This window comes from Pseudopipra pipra, chromosome 1 (assembly GCF_036250125.1).
Source record: "Pseudopipra pipra isolate bDixPip1 chromosome 1, bDixPip1.hap1, whole genome shotgun sequence".
NCBI lineage: Eukaryota > Metazoa > Chordata > Aves > Passeriformes > Pipridae > Pseudopipra > Pseudopipra pipra.
In genome coordinates, this window is record NC_087549.1 from 65,452,022 (window position 1) to 65,470,447 (window position 18,426).

Here is an 18,426-nt window from a genome sequence, read left to right on the forward strand (position 1 = left end):
TCTTCTTTTGAGGAAAATTGATTCTGTATTGTAACATACCAGTGATTTAATCTTTTATAATACAGTATATTAAATACTGTAAAACAGAAGTTTTGACAAAGTCACAGTACCTGATCTCTAAGTCAGGTTGAACTTGGAAATGGATTTAAGTCCCCACATCTTCATCTGTATTTTACACAGTATTCATTACTATGTTAACCCTAAGTCTATGGGGTGAAGTAAGGTATCACAAGAATCTCTTGGCCGTTCCATTAAGTGTTTACTGGTTTACAAATACTACTAGGACACTTCTTAGGAGGAGGAACAGAAGCACATCAAGAAGAGAAAAATTTGGAGGAACTGAATTTAATTGTTTAAGATCACCAATATAAGGCAATCTAGTCTTCAACAGTCTGCATGATTTTAAGATGACTTTTCTATGTACTTGAATATTTTTGGTTTAGTTGGCTTTTTCCTTTTATTTCTTCCTGTTTTTTGTTTCTTCTTGGCAAAAGGAAGGCTGTTGATTCAAGATCACTACCTTGTATGTCCTTGTTTTGTTCACAAATAGCTTTCTAAGAATACCTATTTTTAATGTATCTGGTACTTTTGAGCTTGAATATCTATTAGTGAGGTGTTCTTCCTGAATATTTGACTTTGTCAGCCTTAAAGAGAAGAGAGAAACCCTGACCAGTAGCTTTAAGGCTAAGTGCATGTCTTGCTAACATCTTAGAATTCCTGAAGTTTGACGGTTAATTGATGGACAAAAGAGAACTGGCTTATGTTATTTCCATTGGCATTCAAAGGCTTTAGAATGAGATTCTGAGGAACAGACTGCTTAACAGAAATTGTTCATTGCATGAGAAGTAACTGCAGTTACAGATCAAATTATTTATAATAAAGCATAGAATTGAATGCAGAGTTTCCATCAAAGCCAAAATGACTGTGGCATGCCTCAGGGTTTTGTATCGATCTTGCCATTAGTGTATATTAACTTCACATATGAAAAAGGTGATTAGCAGTAAGTTAGACAAACTGTAAATGGAAAGAATGAAGGTAAGTCAATAAAAAAATTTCGTGAGGCTTCATTAAACTAGAAAAAGCTGCATAAAAGAGGTAATGTTCCTTACTAGTATAAGTAAAATCAAGTATGATGGAAGTCATGGCACATGAGTAACTCATACAGAGCAGTGTTTCCTTTCTAAATTTTATCTTACGCCGAAATCTCAAAGGCCTCTTCCAAACCAAAGTGTCTTTCTCTCAACTTTGCATAGCAAATGAAGGGCAGCTACAATATCAGGATTTTTTTGGAGTATATTGTGGTGCTACTATTACTACAGACCATGAAGTTAAACGTAAAGCAAAAATGAATATTTAATTGTTGATGTATAAAAGCATGGGAGTATTTTTTCTTCTACCTTTCTTACGTCATACACTTAAAAATAACTTGTGTTTGCATGGAGATTAACTCTACTTGCTTTTATATGTTATATTCTAGCTGTTCTTTATAAAGAAATGTCACCTGTCATATAATATTAGTATTAGCAGAAAGTAATAGGTTGTCTGCTCAAGTGATTACACTAACAATAAATCAATAATAATAAAAATATTGAAAATAATTATTGATAAATATATATTTGTGTTCTGGATTAAAAATCTTGAAACCCTTGTTATTCACTTATATGAAAATATAAATTAATTTATATGTCTATGAAACTATGCACTGCCTAATTTTTCTCTTTTGTTTTTGCATATTTTGATGGACTCAGAAAATCAAAATAGATGTTCTGCAATGGTTCGAGTCCATATTTTGTTCTTTCTATGTGAGCTTATTTTGTAGGCTCTTCCTTATAATTTTTCAGACTAGAGAGCATAATGCAGGATTTCTTGCTGTAAAAAAAAAAATGATGATTGTATTTGTTTTTCTTAGATTGTCTCATTTACAGTGTTTCTTTGGTTTATTCAAGGGCGCTGGGAGTTTCAGTGACAGATTATACATTTGAAGACTGTCAGCTAGCTTTGGCTGAAGGACAACTTCGTCTGCCTTCAGATACATGTCTTTTAGAATTTGCAAAGCTTGTGAGAAGCCTTGGGTGAGCATATACAATATTTATATGTAAGGTGCATATTTATTATATATCCATGTTTATATAGTTTTCCCTTCATATAAAAATAGTGCATTTATGAATATATATGGAATGTTGTCATAATATGATCAAGGAAACACCAGTATAAAATCAAACCAATACTATAATTCATTTGCAAGCAGCACCCCAAATCCTAGTGATTGTGAAGTAGGTTGTAAAGTTCTTACTTTCCATCTGACAAGTCAGCAGAGTGAGTCTAAAGCAGTCATTCCTGAGCAAAACTAAAAACACTTTCTAAAGAGGGTCAGGAATACTGTGGGATTCCTAGTGTTTGTTACAGTTAAGAGTCAATTGCCTTTTCCTGTGACATCTGTGAAGGGAAAACAAGGGATGCCAAACAAGGACATCCAGTCTTGTGACTGGATTAAGCTCGTAATAGTGAGGACAGAGGGGTCACCCTTTCCCAAGCAGCAGAAAGTGGTAGTTGATCTTTTGAGTAGGTTGCTGCCAGATGGACTTTCTAATGAAACTGTAGCTCAGTATATGCAGCGTAGATCTTCTCTCTTCCCATAGTGTCATTTCCTGATGGCTTTACCTTTCAGAAAAGCCTCAGCAAACCTGAAAAATTCACATAAACCAAATAGTAGAACTTGTTGCTGCTGTTTTCCAGTTTTTCTCCTGCTTCTTCAGTCATCCTATTGAACAACCACAAACTACATGTGCAGCCTCATCCTATTACCTGTTTTAATATGCAAATATCCTTCTTCATTTTTTGTCTCATCACCTGAAACTATAGACCATAGTTTCATGTTTTCATTCTGTACTGTTATTTCCTTTCATTATTTTTTCCTTCATCTTCAGCTTGTGTACATAAATGAAAATAAAGAAGAGCAAAGCTGTGTTGGAGAATAAGGAATGTAGGACAGCTATACACTATGCATTCAGATGATAAACATATATTAATCCATTGTCAGGACCTCCATCTGAAAAGACTTCCGTTAGGACAGGAGAGACTTGTAAGGGCAAAGAAAGATTCTCACTTTGTTTCGAAGACTCTGAATTTACTGTATCAAGAAAAAAAAGCAAGCGAAACAAAACAAACCAACCACCCACGTCTCTTATTATGCAGTTGATAATCCCAGGATTCAGTTTAATCCTCTTGTTAAGTTGTCTGGCTTCTGTCTGCTCAGTTTAAAGCTGTTCTTTCAAATTATGCTTTTCTGGGTTTTTGTTTTGACCTCTAAAACAATTACATGCATTTGTGAGTGAAGTTCCCTGCAGCCCAAAAGTTCCCTCTCTGGTTTGAGCAATTATTCATTGGTGAAATATCCTGTCTGGAGTTGGGTATGTGCCAATAAGAAGGCTATTATGATGGTGTTTTTCTGGCACAGTTGGATGAAGATTGTAATATGACTTCATCTCTAACGCACATTTGATAGAAGTAGTCATTTTGCTGTTTATTCAAAGGTTTTGAGGCCAGGGAGGCAATAAGATCATCCACTTGCATAGCTAAATGACTGGAGCAGTAAGTTTTATCCAATCGATTTTTCATCGGGTGTTAATACTTGCTTTTGAGCAATGACATACCTTTGAGGTAACATGCAATTTTAAAAGATTTCTGTAGTGAGACAAATTCAGACTCCTTTTTGGTTTACATTCTTTGAAATCAACGTAGACCTGAGTTTGCTACACTGGAGAGTTATTTCTGTACACATTATGTATCTACAGGATTCATTATTATTTTCTGAAAAATTGCTTGGTCTGTGCTCAGCTGGTTGGGATTCAATCCAGAAGCCATGCAGCCACAGCAGTGAGTTCTCATGCTTCATCTAACGAAGAGCTCAGGCTCTGTTAACGGAGCTATATTGCTGGCTGAAACTCAGCTGCTTCATACTGAATTCCTTGGTAAAATGACTGCTTTATCAAAGAGAGCAATTGATCATAGGCTAACCTCTCAAACTGTGCATTCGTTAGTCCTCAAGCAGTCATGCCTCTCTTGAGACTGATAATTTATGTCTGACCAATGAGCTGATTACTAAGCTATATGCAGTCTGTATTACAGTTTTTATACATTGTAAATCCTCTGCTTCATTTGATTATTTGTTGCGTAATTAATTACCCCACTGTTTAAAGTGAGTCTATTTTTACTTGGGCTGGATCTATTACCATGTTCTAGACATTCAGTCTTGTTTGGATTTTGTGCCTTACTAAAGACGTCTTCAGATTATCTCCTTCAGGAAGTGTTAATACAGTTAATTAAATCTCATCTCCATCTTTTTATGAGCTGCTTTATGGCAGTTGCCTGCAAGGAGATCCTTGAGTTCTGATTTGAATTGATTTGTTTCTATTGTTTCAAACTTCTGTTTGTTCTAATTCCTGTATCCACTTTGCTCATGAACTAGAAGGACCTTCCAACTTTAATTGTTGCTCCCCTTTCTTATGGAACAGTGGCTTTTAGACCATCAGTGTCTTCTTAGAGAATTTGGTTTTCTAATTTTTTCAGTTGTGATTGTTCTCAGTTTTAGTTGTTTTGGGTTTTGAAAATTAGAGATATCTCTCTTTTCTAAGGAAAAAAAAAAACCAGATGGAGCACATATTGCAATCCAGAGTAGAATTTTTTTAGTGACTGTGTTCTGCATGCTGTTAGATGGGGCTTATAAGGTCAGGTCTTAAAGTAACCTGAAATTTTACTCTAGTGGTCCCGGCCTTTTGCACTTTTTTTTTTTTGGTATAGGTTGTGAAGGGGTATAGGTTGTGAAGGGGAGGAGAAAGAAAGCAACAGCTTTGTCTAACTCGGAGCCAGATTAAGGGTCATCTGTTTGCATATCCCATGCTCGATTTTTTTTTTTTTTTTTTTTTTTTTTTTTTGGCTTCACAGTTGTTTTATCCCAAATCTTTCACTTTTAAAACCCTAGGTATGATTTGGAACATATACCAAAAGCAGATGTGTGTTATGTCCTTCTGTTTTGGTCACTGTTTTCTACTTCTTGATTTTTCTTATTAATTTAAAGTCTTTTTGGAAAAAATATTCTCTAGAAATGAAGGTTATGCATCTGTTTTCCCTAATTTTTTTTTTAAGCTTGGCAGCACTGATACTTGTCCAAAATGGCACATTTTTTCTTCCTGTGTGGTAGTTGGCCTCCACTTTGTGCATCAAAAAGCAATGAATATAGAAAATACAGCAAAACTATCATATCGTAACAGGGTGAATGTGTGTTTTATTATTGGTGTCATGTGGCACAAGACTCTTTGGTTTGGCAGGTTCTTGGTGTGGTGTATTCCTTTAGTACACAGACTCTGAGGTTCTTCGTACTTTTCACTGAAGAGAGAATGGCTTTGCTGATTATGTCTTACTTTCAAAAAATACAGTTTGCACCACATTATCTTTTTCAGGTCATATTTCAGGAAAATCCACTGTTCTTGCCTTTTAGACTTCTTAGCTTTTGCAGTAGGATTACTTTTAGTAATTTTTATCTTTAGTAATAGGCAGCAATTTGGGTTTGAATTCTTTTTGAATTCCTAACCGTCTCTTTGCTTTCCTGCCCTGAGTATTATTGGCATCTTGTACCCATGTGATGGGTAGTAGTGATGTCTGCCCTGGAAGAATATTCAACAACCTTAGCATGCCTGCAAGGTTTACCTCCTTACATACTCCCTGGCCCTGGTGAAATTCAATGAAATTCAAACCGACTGGTTTTGAATCAATTCTGCTGTCTCTGAGAAGCTTTAGTATTTTGGTAAGAATGGCATGAACTAAAGAGCAGTTCCATTTTGACTACTACTCTCCACAAGTCAGTTGTGAGGATCCTACTAGACAATGCTACTATAGGCTTCTAAAAAGATCTGTAAGGAGTAAATAATTACCTCATAGGCCTGCTGCCTGTCTATTCTTGCTCAACAGTCTTTAGCATCCAGACTACAATGCAAACTTCTGCTTTACACGTGTGCCTGAAATGGTGGTCCAAACTGTAGGCAGAACTTTGAATTTCCAATGTAATAACCCTCATAGCTAACTAATAGTTCAGTGACTTCTAAGTGTTCAGAGATCATCTATAAAAAGAAAAAAACTTCTAGAGGATGTTGTCTGTCTGCATTTCTGATAAAAGCAATACTCAGAGTATTCAAGAAGGTCAGTTTTGCAGCTGTTCAGTATCCTTTCTCCATTATGACATGAAGTGTCACAGAAGTACATCGGCAGACACAAAACTAAATGTATTGTGCTTTTCTAGCTTAGGGCATGTTTCTCTGTGCTTGCAGTTTACAGTAGCTATCTACAGGATCCAGCTGTTCTTCCAGCTCTGTCAGATACTAGAAGGTTTTTGGCAGGTTCCCAGCATGCAAGAAGGGAGTTTGTTTTCAAATAGTCAAATGCAGCTAAAACTAGCTTACTTGCTAAAAATAGTGGTAATTATGCTGAAAATATTCTACCTTCAGGGATCTGGTTTTCCTTGTGAAGTCTGCTGTGAAGAATTTAATGTTCAGAATTTAATATTAATCTTGAAAAATGTCCTTTCCATCTTCATGGACTCAGGAATGGCTTTTTCTTCTCTTTAGTGTGCACTGACCTAAAAAAATAAAGCAAAACACCACAACAGCAAATAATATTTTAATCATAAAGCCTAGATCTTGCGTGGATGCCATTAGGCCAACAAGCATGACTTCATCAGTAAAGACATTTGCTGTTGGCTTTCTAGCTTTTATGGCCTCCATTGAGATAAAAGTAACAATTGTAAAGGAATTGAGACATTCAAACCATTTCACATTGGTTCAGAACCTATTTACGAGACTTGCACTTGGCTTCAGAAAACTTTAGCATAGCAGCTTTGGTCATCAACACGTCAATTACTTTCTGATTTTGAAGGGCTAGAGGGAAGCAAGCCCAGCTTAGATTACCAGAAGTACAATGCAGCTATACTCAAGTTGAAGCAGTGTTTGCCTCACTGATCCACATACTGCTTTTGAGATTGGCTCACATCTTCTGTATTTACAAAAGACAAACCACAAGATGTCTGTAAGATCTGTGGTAAGTCATGCTATTTTCCATACAAGGTTTTGCCTTCAAACTGTATTTTAGCTTTTCAAATTTAATTACTGACGGAGATATTGCAAGTCTTGAATACTACTCACCAAAGAGGTACTCCCTCAGTTACAGAAAGTGAATTTTGAGTCAATTTGTTGCAAACCAAATCTCTCTGATTTAGAGACAGATGTTGGACTATATATTCTGTGTCAATGGTGGCTTATCTCAAGGAAGGATTTAGATGCCAGCTGTCCTTATCCTACAGTTAAAATCCATTTCAGCTACTACAGTGGGATGTATCATCTGCGGACACTTCTTGCATGTAATCCTGCATGTGAGTAGCTGAGTTCTGGGTGCATCTCAAATCCTCCGTGGATTTCTTTTTTATTGTTACTTCTACTTTTCTGCTTGGTTGTGAAAAGTGAATTTTTGCAGAGGGGTGTCTCACTCATCTTTTCATACTGTCTAAATCTTAAGATAGGTGCTTTAATGCTAGGATAGAGAACATATGAATGTTCTGTGGGAGCCATGGGTCTCTGGAAGAATTCTTGCATGACCTTCTTCAGATCTTATAATTCAGAAACGCAGGACTTGGCATTGTTTAGGTAATACATATTTGGTCAGTATAGGTCATGACAGACAGCATGGTAGTTGTATTTTTACTTAAAAGCCATGATGTTTAGGAAGGATCATTACAGCAAGCAGTCAAGTTCTGGAGCTGATGTAACAGATAATCTTCCTATCAAAAATGCTCTTATCTTTTTTCAGAAGCTCCTGAGAATGCTGATATTAAGCATTTTATTCATTCTTGTAACTGAGAGGAAGCTGCTGAGGAGTCCCAGCTGCAGCCTGGGAACAATTCTGGTGTGAGCTTCTGAGTTCTGTAAATAACTGCCTTTCCTTGTCTGCAGCAGCAAACAGGAAAACAGGCAACTGCAGAAGGATCTTGTAGACTTTATTGCCTTCTTTTGTCTTCAGACTGGAAAGTTTGGATGCCCATGTTACCCTAAATCACTTCAGAGGAAACCTGCTGATCAAGATGTGCTTGATGTTGTATTAGGGAGAGAATCTACTTTTCCTTGCATGCCTGCAGCACCATTTATTATATTCATTGTAAGACTTTTTTTGCAAAACGGAAACAGGAAGCTTGACTTAGGGGAAAAAAAAAATAACCAACCATGAAGTAGATATCTACAGAATTATAAAGTTGTTCGTTCATTAGTCAAAATCTGGTTTTGCAAGAAGAAGGACTGAGGAAATTCTGTAGCTGTATGCACTGTTATAATTTTGTTTAGGTCACCTTATAATGGTGTCCAGCTCTGGACTGAATGTGAAAAATGAGCACTGACAAACAGGATTAACAGTATAATCGCTATTATGTAATCCCTGATCTTTTTTTTTACGCAGGATGCATCAGGTCTTTCCTGTTCAGTGACATTAGTAAATTTGGAAACGTAATTGGTTTATGTTACTGTCCTACAATACAGCCATATTCAGGTGACCTGAATTCCTCCTAGCTCTCTATGCTTGGTATTTATTAGCTGGTTCTAGACTGTGTTTCTTCATGTTGAACTGCTTACACATATGACTTAATAATTAAGGTAAAAGACACAAGTTTATGTCCAGGGTTCTTAAACCCTTGCAGTAACTTCTAATACGGTTCAAGAACTAATGAGAGCCTTAAAATTATAGGAATCCAGTATTTCATAAAAAAGTTGTGTAATAATTCTGATTCCAGATTTTGTAGTACTTTACACCATTACCATCCATTGCTTCATTTGGTACATTAAAATGTGCATTGTTAATACTGGATTTATTTTTAAAAAGTGCAAAAATAATGTTTTCTAGGCTGAAGCCAGAAACACTTGAAGATGATCTTGATAAATATGCTGCAAGTGCCATGAAAATGAAGAAAGAAAAGGTTGATCTTAAAGAATTTTCAGCATACTTGGAATTTCCAGTTTCTCACACATTAGAAAATATGTTCACACTTTTTGATGAGGTAAGAAATGACATATTAAAAAAAGTTAATATTTTTTATGACTTCCACTGTAGCCTACTTCTTTTCCAATTGCATTCACTAAGATATGATTTTGAGCATTTCACCATAGTATTTGCCTACTGCTTTTCCCTTTCAGCAACATAAGGGCAGCTGTCATCAGCTAAATAAAGCATTTGTTCAGGTAGAAGTTAAAAGGAGTACCAGCTGGAAAAACATTATTACTTTCTAGATGCAAAATATGAAGAGGAAGAAAGGTAGAGTCAGGCTAAACCTCTGCTGCTGCTCATTGCAACTCAATGCAGTGTCTGTTAGCCGATATTTCACTTACCTTGTAAATAAATTACTTGTTTTTCTAGGATGCCTGAAACTTGAAGGACTTTTCATTCCTCTGGCAGTCAGAATGGGGAAATTACTATTATCTTTGTCTGGATGAGGTGCTGTTTGGCCCAGGAGGTGGATATGTCCGCAATGTTCTCTCTTATACCAAAGAGCAGATGTCTTGTATTCATGGCTTAAATTAGGCTGCGTTGTCCTCTGGTTCTGTGGTTTTAATTTCAGCCAAGTAATTCAGATGGTTTAATGTAAAAATCTTAGATATGCAAGTGAAGGGTGACTGCAGCAGTGTCATTTAAGAATATTTGGACTATGACGTTTGACTGAGACTCCAAAAAGGGCATGCACAGCTTTCACACAGGTTCTTGCCCTCATGTGATTTCATTTCAGTGAGACTCCATGACATATGTAACTATCTTTCTGAATATTCTGCATCTTTAGTAACTGTTATTTATGAAAAACTGCACTGTTTTGAGGGGAGGTTTTCCTTCACAGAATGAAGATGGTGTAATTGACATTCGGGAATTTGTCATTGCTCTGTCAGTTGTCTGTAAGCCATCCAAAACTCTGGAAACAATTCAGTTGGCATTTCAGGTAAGCAGCATTTTCGTGCTTTACATGGTTTACTTATTTTTAGAAATTTTTTATACTGCCATTAGACTTAATAGTAAGTTTCACATTCCCTTTTAATACTTTATTACATTTTAAAACAATGGAAAGTTAGATTAAGAGGTCATGTTAAGAGCAAATCCATTGCAAGTTTAAGTTGTGTGAAATTATGGAAGTTTGCAGTTTGAAATTGTTCTTCGTAGAACTCTGGTAGAGTCCTTCTCAGCAAGTTGAGTCTCAAACCTCAAGTCCTTTGTATTGATTCCTCTAAACTAAATGCTGTTAAGTTATAAAATGTTTGTAGAATGCTAAGTTGTAGAATGTAAACTTTTAGAATATTTAAATCAAATCATACTTTTCAAGTTAATAAAGTATTTTAAAAAAGTTCCTACATGTTAGTAGAGATTATTTTTTTATCTCCTGTTAAGATTTTCTTCCCTCTTAGTCTTAGCATGCTTCTGTGGTGGTTCTGCAGTCGTTTTCCAGACTTTATGCCTCCTGGAAGTGCTTCTGGTCTTGTTCTACTCTCAGTGGTTTGTTGTAGCATCAGCATAGATCATTAATAAGAGCTTTCTGGGAAAGTGACAGCAACAGTGCTTAATATTTGTCATTCTGTTGGGTTTCTGACACCTTGAATTATTTCTTTTCTATTGATTTCTTCAATATTGCTATTTCAACATGCAAACTCTGCTGTATCCTGCATCATCTTTTCCCTTTGCCTTGAACTCACATGGTCTTTCATGTTGCTAAAGCTTAAAAGTGCTAACTCTTGATGCTGTCTTCACTGGTGAATGCATGGAGCTGAGAACATTCAGTTGCATGGCACTATATATGTAGCCTTATTTTCCAAGTAGTTATTTTCAGGCTCTTCACCATACCTGTGTAACCTTAACTGTGTTACACTAAAGAAATGACGCTCCTGTAGGTGCTTACTGTTCACATGTAAATGCTTACCTGTTGACCAGAATCAAATTTGACAAAGGAGGAACAAACAAAAATATGTAGTTCCTATAAATATTGGGGGAAATCTGTCATTAGTAGCTGCTGCTACTTACTACTACTTCTGAGGCAAAAGCAGAAAGGTCTCTGTCCTTACTTGGTCAATTTGATCTATATAGTGGCATAGAGAAATAGTCAGATGCTGTTTGGTCAACTTTGTGTCATCATAGTAAAGTGAACAAGCTTAAAGTAAACTTGAAGGGGGCTTTTGGGAAATATCTTAGTGAAATTTAGCTGTTGTGATTCATAATGCACAATATAATTTTACCATTTGAGAGGAGGAAAAGCTCAGATTGGACAGTTATTTTCCTTTTGGAAGCACTTGAATTTAATAGAACTGTTTCTTAGTAAAATTTCTGTTCATTATCTGCTTCATTCTTCAACTCCTAACACATAATTTTGAGTTGCCTGGTTAATTGCAAAATATAAATTTAGCTGTAAAACTGCAAAGATGATTTATGCATGTATTAAGAAGGGGAAGTGGGTATGGCTTATTTTATCATGCTAGTGATGATTGGAAGGGTTAAGAAAAGTCTCAAGCTGAGGAAATTTTGCTCATTATTCTAGCAAAAAAGGAAAGAGAACCTTTTTTTAATCCTTTCCTACCTCACATCCTGCCTTAATGTACCGTAAGATATTCACAGAGCTTATCTGGAGTTACTGCAGGTTCTAACCAGTTCATGAAGATATGGCTTCGAACAAGTTCTATCCTCTGCCACATGGTACTTTCTGCCATTGTCATTTGCCCTCAGGGAAAGTGCAACATTTCACATAGCTACAAGTTTTCAAAGTGAAGGTGTTTGGTATATGGCTGAAGAACTTGAAAAATATTATCATTGTATGCTGATAATACAAAGCTGGGGTGAGTGGCTGATACACCTTAAGGCTGTTCTGGCATTCCACGGGACCTTGATAGGCTGGAGAACTGGGCAGAGAGAAACCTAGTGAGGTTCAGCAAAGGCAAGTGCAGGGTCCACCTGGGGAGGAATAACCCCCAGTGCCAGTACAGGCTGGGAGCTGACCTAGTAGGCACCAGCTCTGTGGAGAAGGACCTGGGAGTCTTCCATGAGCCAGCAGTGTATCCTTGGGGCCAGGAAGGCCAATGGTATCCTAGGGCCCATTGGAAAATGTGTGGCCAGCAGGTTGAGGGAAGTGATCCTCCCCCTCTACTTAGTTCCAGTGAGGCCACGTCTGGAATATTATGTCGAGTTCTGGACTCCTTAGTACAAAAAAAGACGAGGGCCACAAAGATGATTAGGGGTCTGGAGAATCTCTCATGTGGAGACACTATGGCAGCTGGGCCTGTTTAGAGAAAACAAGACCAAGGGGGGATCTCATCAATGCAGGTAAATATCTCAAAGGTGGTTGTCAAGAGGACTCCTTTCAGTGGTTCCCAGCTGCAGGACAAAGAGCAATGGCCGTGAACTGAAACACAAGAAGTTCATCCACCTCAACATGAGGAAGAACTTCTTTGCATTGAGGGTGGCAGAGCACTCAAACAGGCTGCCCAGGGAGGTTGTGGTGTCTCCTTCTCTGGAGATATTCCAAATCCAGCAGGACATGTTCCTGTGTAACTTGCTGTAGGTGACCCTGCCTTGGTAGGGGGGTTGGACTAGATGATTTCCGGAATCCCTTCTAACTGTAATGATTCTGTGATTGTGAAAAATAGGAGTTACAGGGCCACCAGATTTCTACAGCGGTGGACAATTAAAAGAGATTGGGGGTATTATGGCAATCAAGTCTAAGAGCAGCACTCCAGAATAAGAGCTACACGTCCTCCCTTCTGAACTGCTAGGGAAACTAAAGGGTGTTGTAAGTCTTGTCAATGTGATGCGTGTGAACCTGACCACCAAGTATCACCTGACTACTTGTTCTGTGAAAATGTAGCAGGTTTTATTAAACAAATCTTGGCCTTGCAGCTTTTCCTGTGAAACAGTGTGCAAATTAGGTGCTAGAGAAGAAAAGGCAAGATTCCTGATCTAATCATGAGTGTTGTCTTCCATGGAACTTCAATATTTTTATTCCACTAAGGTGTACTGTCTTGTGACACCAACTTCTGCTTGTGGAAAAATGCATCCTTATGCCTGTTTTGTTCAATCTCATCAGTTCCCACCTTTTTAATGATGTAGAGAAATTAAAAGGACGTTTCCAAAATAGCATTCTTTACGTGGTTCGATATTTCCAGTGTTGTCATGCTTGAAAAGGAGACAGGAATGTTTCAAAAACTCTTATGTCTCATGTTCCATTGTGTAGGCAAATTGAGTTATTTTAAGTAAGTTTAATGAAGCTGTGTATTTGGTACAGATGTTTTGAACTACACGGGTCCATTTTTTAGGGAAAAACACTGCACATATGTGAAGATGAAATGAGACTGTGAACAATTCTTTTTAGTTATCAATCTATCAGTAGTAAAGCTAACTCTTTCTGTGAGGCAGCTCTTTTTCAGGATGTAAGAATATGCAAATTATTGTTTTCTAGAATAAGTATTTGTAGAAAAGTATAGGCCCATCGCTGTATGGGGGAGGATTCTGCTGATTAATACCATTTACACATAGGCATTTTATGCAAACTGGCTTTTGGATGTTGGTCGAAGGAATCTTGAGTTTTACATCTGACCAAGTGGAAAGGTCATCTACTTTATGCTGACCTTTTATCTTCTGATTTCACAGACTGTCTTGGAGTTTGGACATGTAGCTCAATGGACTAAATATTATTCTCAGCTACGTATTTGCAAAATATGTTAGCATTAAACAGTTTTGTCACTGAATTCCAGTGGTCCACTGTAATTCAAGTGGTTAGGCATGTAAGCATAGGATTTTTTTCTGAATATAGTAAGCTTTACTTTCTAAGCATACACGGGTGAACTGATGATGGATATATTTTACCCAGTCTAATCTGAAATCCTTAATATATCACATCAGTCTGAGAGTGGCTAGAATTTCCAATACCAAATTTTAATTTTGCATTACTTAAATGTGATGCTGTTTATAGGAGTTGGCATTTGGCTTTGCAATGATTTATCATGCTGTCTTGATTCGTAGCTATACCAATCAGAAAGTGGAACTATAACAGAAGAGGATTTAGCTCATATTCTGAAGACTGCCATGGGTGTATCACAGATTAATGTTACACATCTCTTCAGAGCTGTAGATGAAGAAGGAAAAGGAAAGATTACATATGGTGAGTAATTTAAGTGGGTCAGAAGTGTCACAAAATGTCAAAGTTGCCTGAACTCATGTTGATATACAATTATATTTTTATTAAACTCTGCCTTTTGTTGACTTGTCTTTAATGCTGATAAAAGCATTGCAACCAAAGTAAATTTACATTTTAACAAATATGAGTTTCACCTTTGATATCAAGTACTGTATTTGCATGTTTTCAGAAGTTTTCTCTTGCTTATTGGCACATAATATGTCAATTAGCTCAATTAGAGATTATGTCGATATGTCGATTAGAGAATATTCTGTTGTGTGACTTCCATGTATGTGAATATGTGTTTTTAAAGAAAGGTGCCTTAGTTCTGTCTTCTTGTTTTGTCTCTTGTATCTGGGGGCAGGAAATGAGAGGGTTAACCAGGCTGCCTAATATGTAGTGTGTGATGTAGGTGGTACGGAGGCGAAAAAGTTGCATTTGAAAAATTGAGACCTGGGTGAATAAATTGTGCTGGGAGCCAAAGTACATGCATGTTACTGCACAAAACATGAAGAATCTGAAGTAAGGCTCTAAATTTAGTTGTATCATTTAAGTATGAACTGAGTTGTTCATAGCCAGCATATCATGTATCTCCAGTAGAGGTGCTTATGACATAACCTGTTCTAATTGTTTTCTTTTAGGATAATCAGTATGTATTTAATTTGTAAAGAATTTACAAATTAGGATATCAGTGTTAATAAATCATAGTTTCTACACTAGTAATTCCTGTGTTTCAGTCATACAATATGTACGTAAAGCTTCAACTGCAGAAATATTTTAGAGTTACTTTAACGATTATCATTGCCACTGCCCTTTCCTTTTTTCCTGACTACTCTTGTCTTCTCTCCTGGGTTCCTGCTGTACTACCCCTTTCCTTTTCATACCTCTCATCTGTCACATCCCCAGAATTTCCACATACATCCTGCCCATTGCCTTTTTCCTACCTGTCACTCCAAACTGATTTGTGCAGTTACTCAACTCTTCTCCCCACCTCCCCATTACCAGCTTCAAAAATACCATCAAGAATCTTAAGCTGGTAAACCTAGCAGAACTCTAATTTTGGCACACCTCATTGTTGGAGAATAGCTAAATTTGAAATCATGTACAAGTGAATTCAGACCAGTTCATGTGATTTACCAAAGAATTAATACTTTAATATTCATCTTTAATAGTTGCATTTAATCTGCACTTTTCCCCTGAGTGGTTAAAATCAAAGAATATCTGAACTGCCAAGCCACAGCAGTGGCCACTGAAGTGCTTGGCTCTCATATTCACTATTTTATTTCCTGTAGTCAAGAACAGTCTTTTTTGAGGCTACACAAAGTAAGTAGTAGGATGGTTTTTACATAATTTTGTTAAAACTTTCCTTGGTTCCTTTTCCATTAAAAGCTATCATTCTGTAATAAAAATGTTGCACTGTGACTTTAAAATATCCAAAAGCTTAATAGTATGAATAAATGTCCAATATATTGTGGTAGAGAATTAGAAGAGGCAAATAAACCTTTGGTATTGCATTTTTGTCTTGAAAGTTCCTGCCATAAATATTCAATCTCTTGCCTTTCCTGAGAATATGTAGAACTTCGCACATGCTCAATTTGTTGCTCTTACTTACTAGGAAGGAGAGGTGAAAAAACTTGCGGACTACAGAGTTCTGAAGATATTGTCCAGACAAGTTCTGAGAAATCAAAACATTGTGTCTGGTGGAAAAGTACTGATGTTACTTTGTACACATATAGCAGAGATGTCTGCTCATAGTCTCCCTCTTTCTAGGGTGTTGGAATGTGAAGCAGGAATTAGGTTTTTTATAAAATGTTATAAATTATCATCTCACAATATTGTTCTCTAAAATATTAAGACTTTCAAAATGCCGAAATCTTGAAAGTGGAAGGCAGCAATGACAGCTGCTGTTAGGTTGAAGCAAAACATTAAAGGGCATGTTTGCAAAAGAGTTTAAGAACTTAAGAAATTACTACTCTTACTGTTCAGTGATCTTCAGCTGGAGGGCTTCTGCCCTTTCCCCAGTGAGCAGTGACATGCTATGTCAGGGGGTGTAAAATGCTCATCATGCATTTTAATGCAAATCTGAGCCTGTTTACCCCTTCATACAAGGTGAGGTCTGGCCTGAAGTGTTTTAAGAGGGCTTAGATAAGTCTTTGCAGCATCTCAGTTCTGGGGATGTGTTAAACTTATGCTGAGAAGCTGAAACAAGCGGTGGGGATAGCATTATGTTAACTGCTGCTATTTTTCTCCAAAGAGATCATATGATTATATATGTGTAAGTATTCAAATTTAGCATCCTTCTGTTTCAAAGAGCTGATTCTGTGTAACAACAATTTTTTTTTAGATGACTTCTACACATTTGCTGAATTGCACCCACACTTTGCAGAAGACTATCTCTATGCTGATCAGATGGGAGCTGAGAGCAGCTTGGAGACTTCATCTCTTTCTGCTCCTAATGGTATCTGTACTGACTTCAGCCCTGATAACACTGAAGATAAAAACAAGCCCCTACAGAAGAAACTGAATTAACACTGCAACTCTTACCTTCCTCTCCTGGTGAGAGGGTTGTCTTTTCTTGGGATTTTCATAAGTCACTCCAATTATACAGCAAATACCAGTTTTGTGTGTGAAAGTTCTTCTACCTTAATATCATTCTTTGAATCATATGTGCTGTATTTAACAACATGTTCCAGGTTACTTTGGGAAAGGTGTTTTTATTTTTTGAAAAGGTCTTTGAAAGGCAAAAATGTGAATGTGCTTCATTATTAATGTTCATATTTAAAGGAAGCGGCACACTTATTTATATTCCATTGGTTAGTTTCCTGTACAAAGTGTTGCACAAACTGTGCATGTAAAAAGAAACTGTAGCTACTATGGTGTTAAGTGCACTTTGGTGATTAGTGTTTTCCCTAGTTATGGGGATGTTTATTTGGGGCCAAACTTTGTTGTCCATATTTGCATAGTCAGTCCTGTTGACTTCAGTTGGATTATTCTCTTGAGCAGAGCAAGCATATTTTGGCCCTTTGTTTTGGTTTCAGTAAACAGTTTGGAAACAGTAATACAAAAACTTGCTAAGGGTTATTTTTTAGTTTTATTGTTGAATGACAAAATTGTTTTTCTTTCAATCTATTCCATGGTAGAATGAAAAGGAAGGGCTCTTCATCCCTCACCCCAACACTTTTCTACTGTAATCTTCCGGATGCAATTAAACATGAATTTTTTTCCAAACTGACATGCCACGTAACTGTTTGCAAATACATAACTAAACTGTGCTTTTCTCTTATAAACAATTCAAATCACGTCCACATTTTAATGGGAGATATTTATGCAATTGTATTTGATGTAGATTTATTGGGGATCACAGGTTTCTTTTGTAGCAAGCCTGTACAGATAACACAGCATGGAACACATCATAGAAACTTCATTGTATCAGCTCAAGTTTGAAAAGGTTGCAGTTACTTCAGAGGCCAAGCCAGCAACAAGTTGCAGAACATCCTGAAGAAGTGCTAGTTACATCTCTATAGCAACATTACATATACTGCATATGACGTATATAAAGCTTAAAATAGTTTAAAACTGTTAAAAAAACCACCACACTTGTATTAATAATACTTCTTATGTTTCCTTTTGTAAAGCCAGATGCCTTAACTACCATTGGAGGTCTCAGAGAAAAATCTAGATTATTATAAAACCACAGCACTTCACTGATTAGTAGATGTTACAAAAGCCTCAAGGAGTAGGAAGGAGGACTCTGTTACAAAATAACTGTGATGGCAACTCTGCTTCTAAACAAATAAAAAAATCCTTCAAGTAATTTCTATGACTAATTTTGTAGGGCTATGCTAAAATAGGACAAATTTTAGCAGAAGGAAATCTGTTTGTACCAAATCCTTTTATAACTATTTTTTAAGTAGCAGGAGGTGTTTTAAAGCTCATTAAGGTATTGGCATCTGTCCTTAGAAATACCTGTCCATGTTGGGGCACCTGAGAGAGATGGGGAGTAGCTGGTTTAAGTCTGGAGGACAGAACGTACTCAAAAAGAGAGATCAAAATTATCCTTTAATCCAAAGAAGAGGAGACTGGAGGAAGATGTGAAAACCAATGTGGAAAACACTGTTATAGAGAAGATAGGAATGTTCTTTTCTCCACATGGGTGGTAGATACAGGCTCTTAATTTAAAAGGCAAGTTAAACATTAGGAAA

At 36.7% G+C, this 18,426-nt stretch overlaps 1 protein-coding gene across 1 annotated transcript in view; it reads left to right on the forward strand.

The window, feature by feature from the left end:
* The window catches only part of LPCAT1 (lysophosphatidylcholine acyltransferase 1), a 60,136-nt gene extending 42,680 nt beyond the window's left edge, over nt 1-17,456 (forward strand). The window contains exons 10-14 of the mRNA XM_064659616.1: nt 1,947-2,072; nt 8,935-9,088; nt 9,917-10,015; nt 14,071-14,209; nt 16,569-17,456. Coding sequence (XP_064515686.1) covers nt 1,947-2,072; nt 8,935-9,088; nt 9,917-10,015; nt 14,071-14,209; nt 16,569-16,753 — 703 coding nt within the window. The 3' untranslated portion in view covers nt 16,754-17,456. The remainder of the gene's footprint in view (nt 1-1,946; nt 2,073-8,934; nt 9,089-9,916; nt 10,016-14,070; nt 14,210-16,568) is intronic.
* Nucleotides 17,457-18,426: the final 970 nt, after the last annotated feature.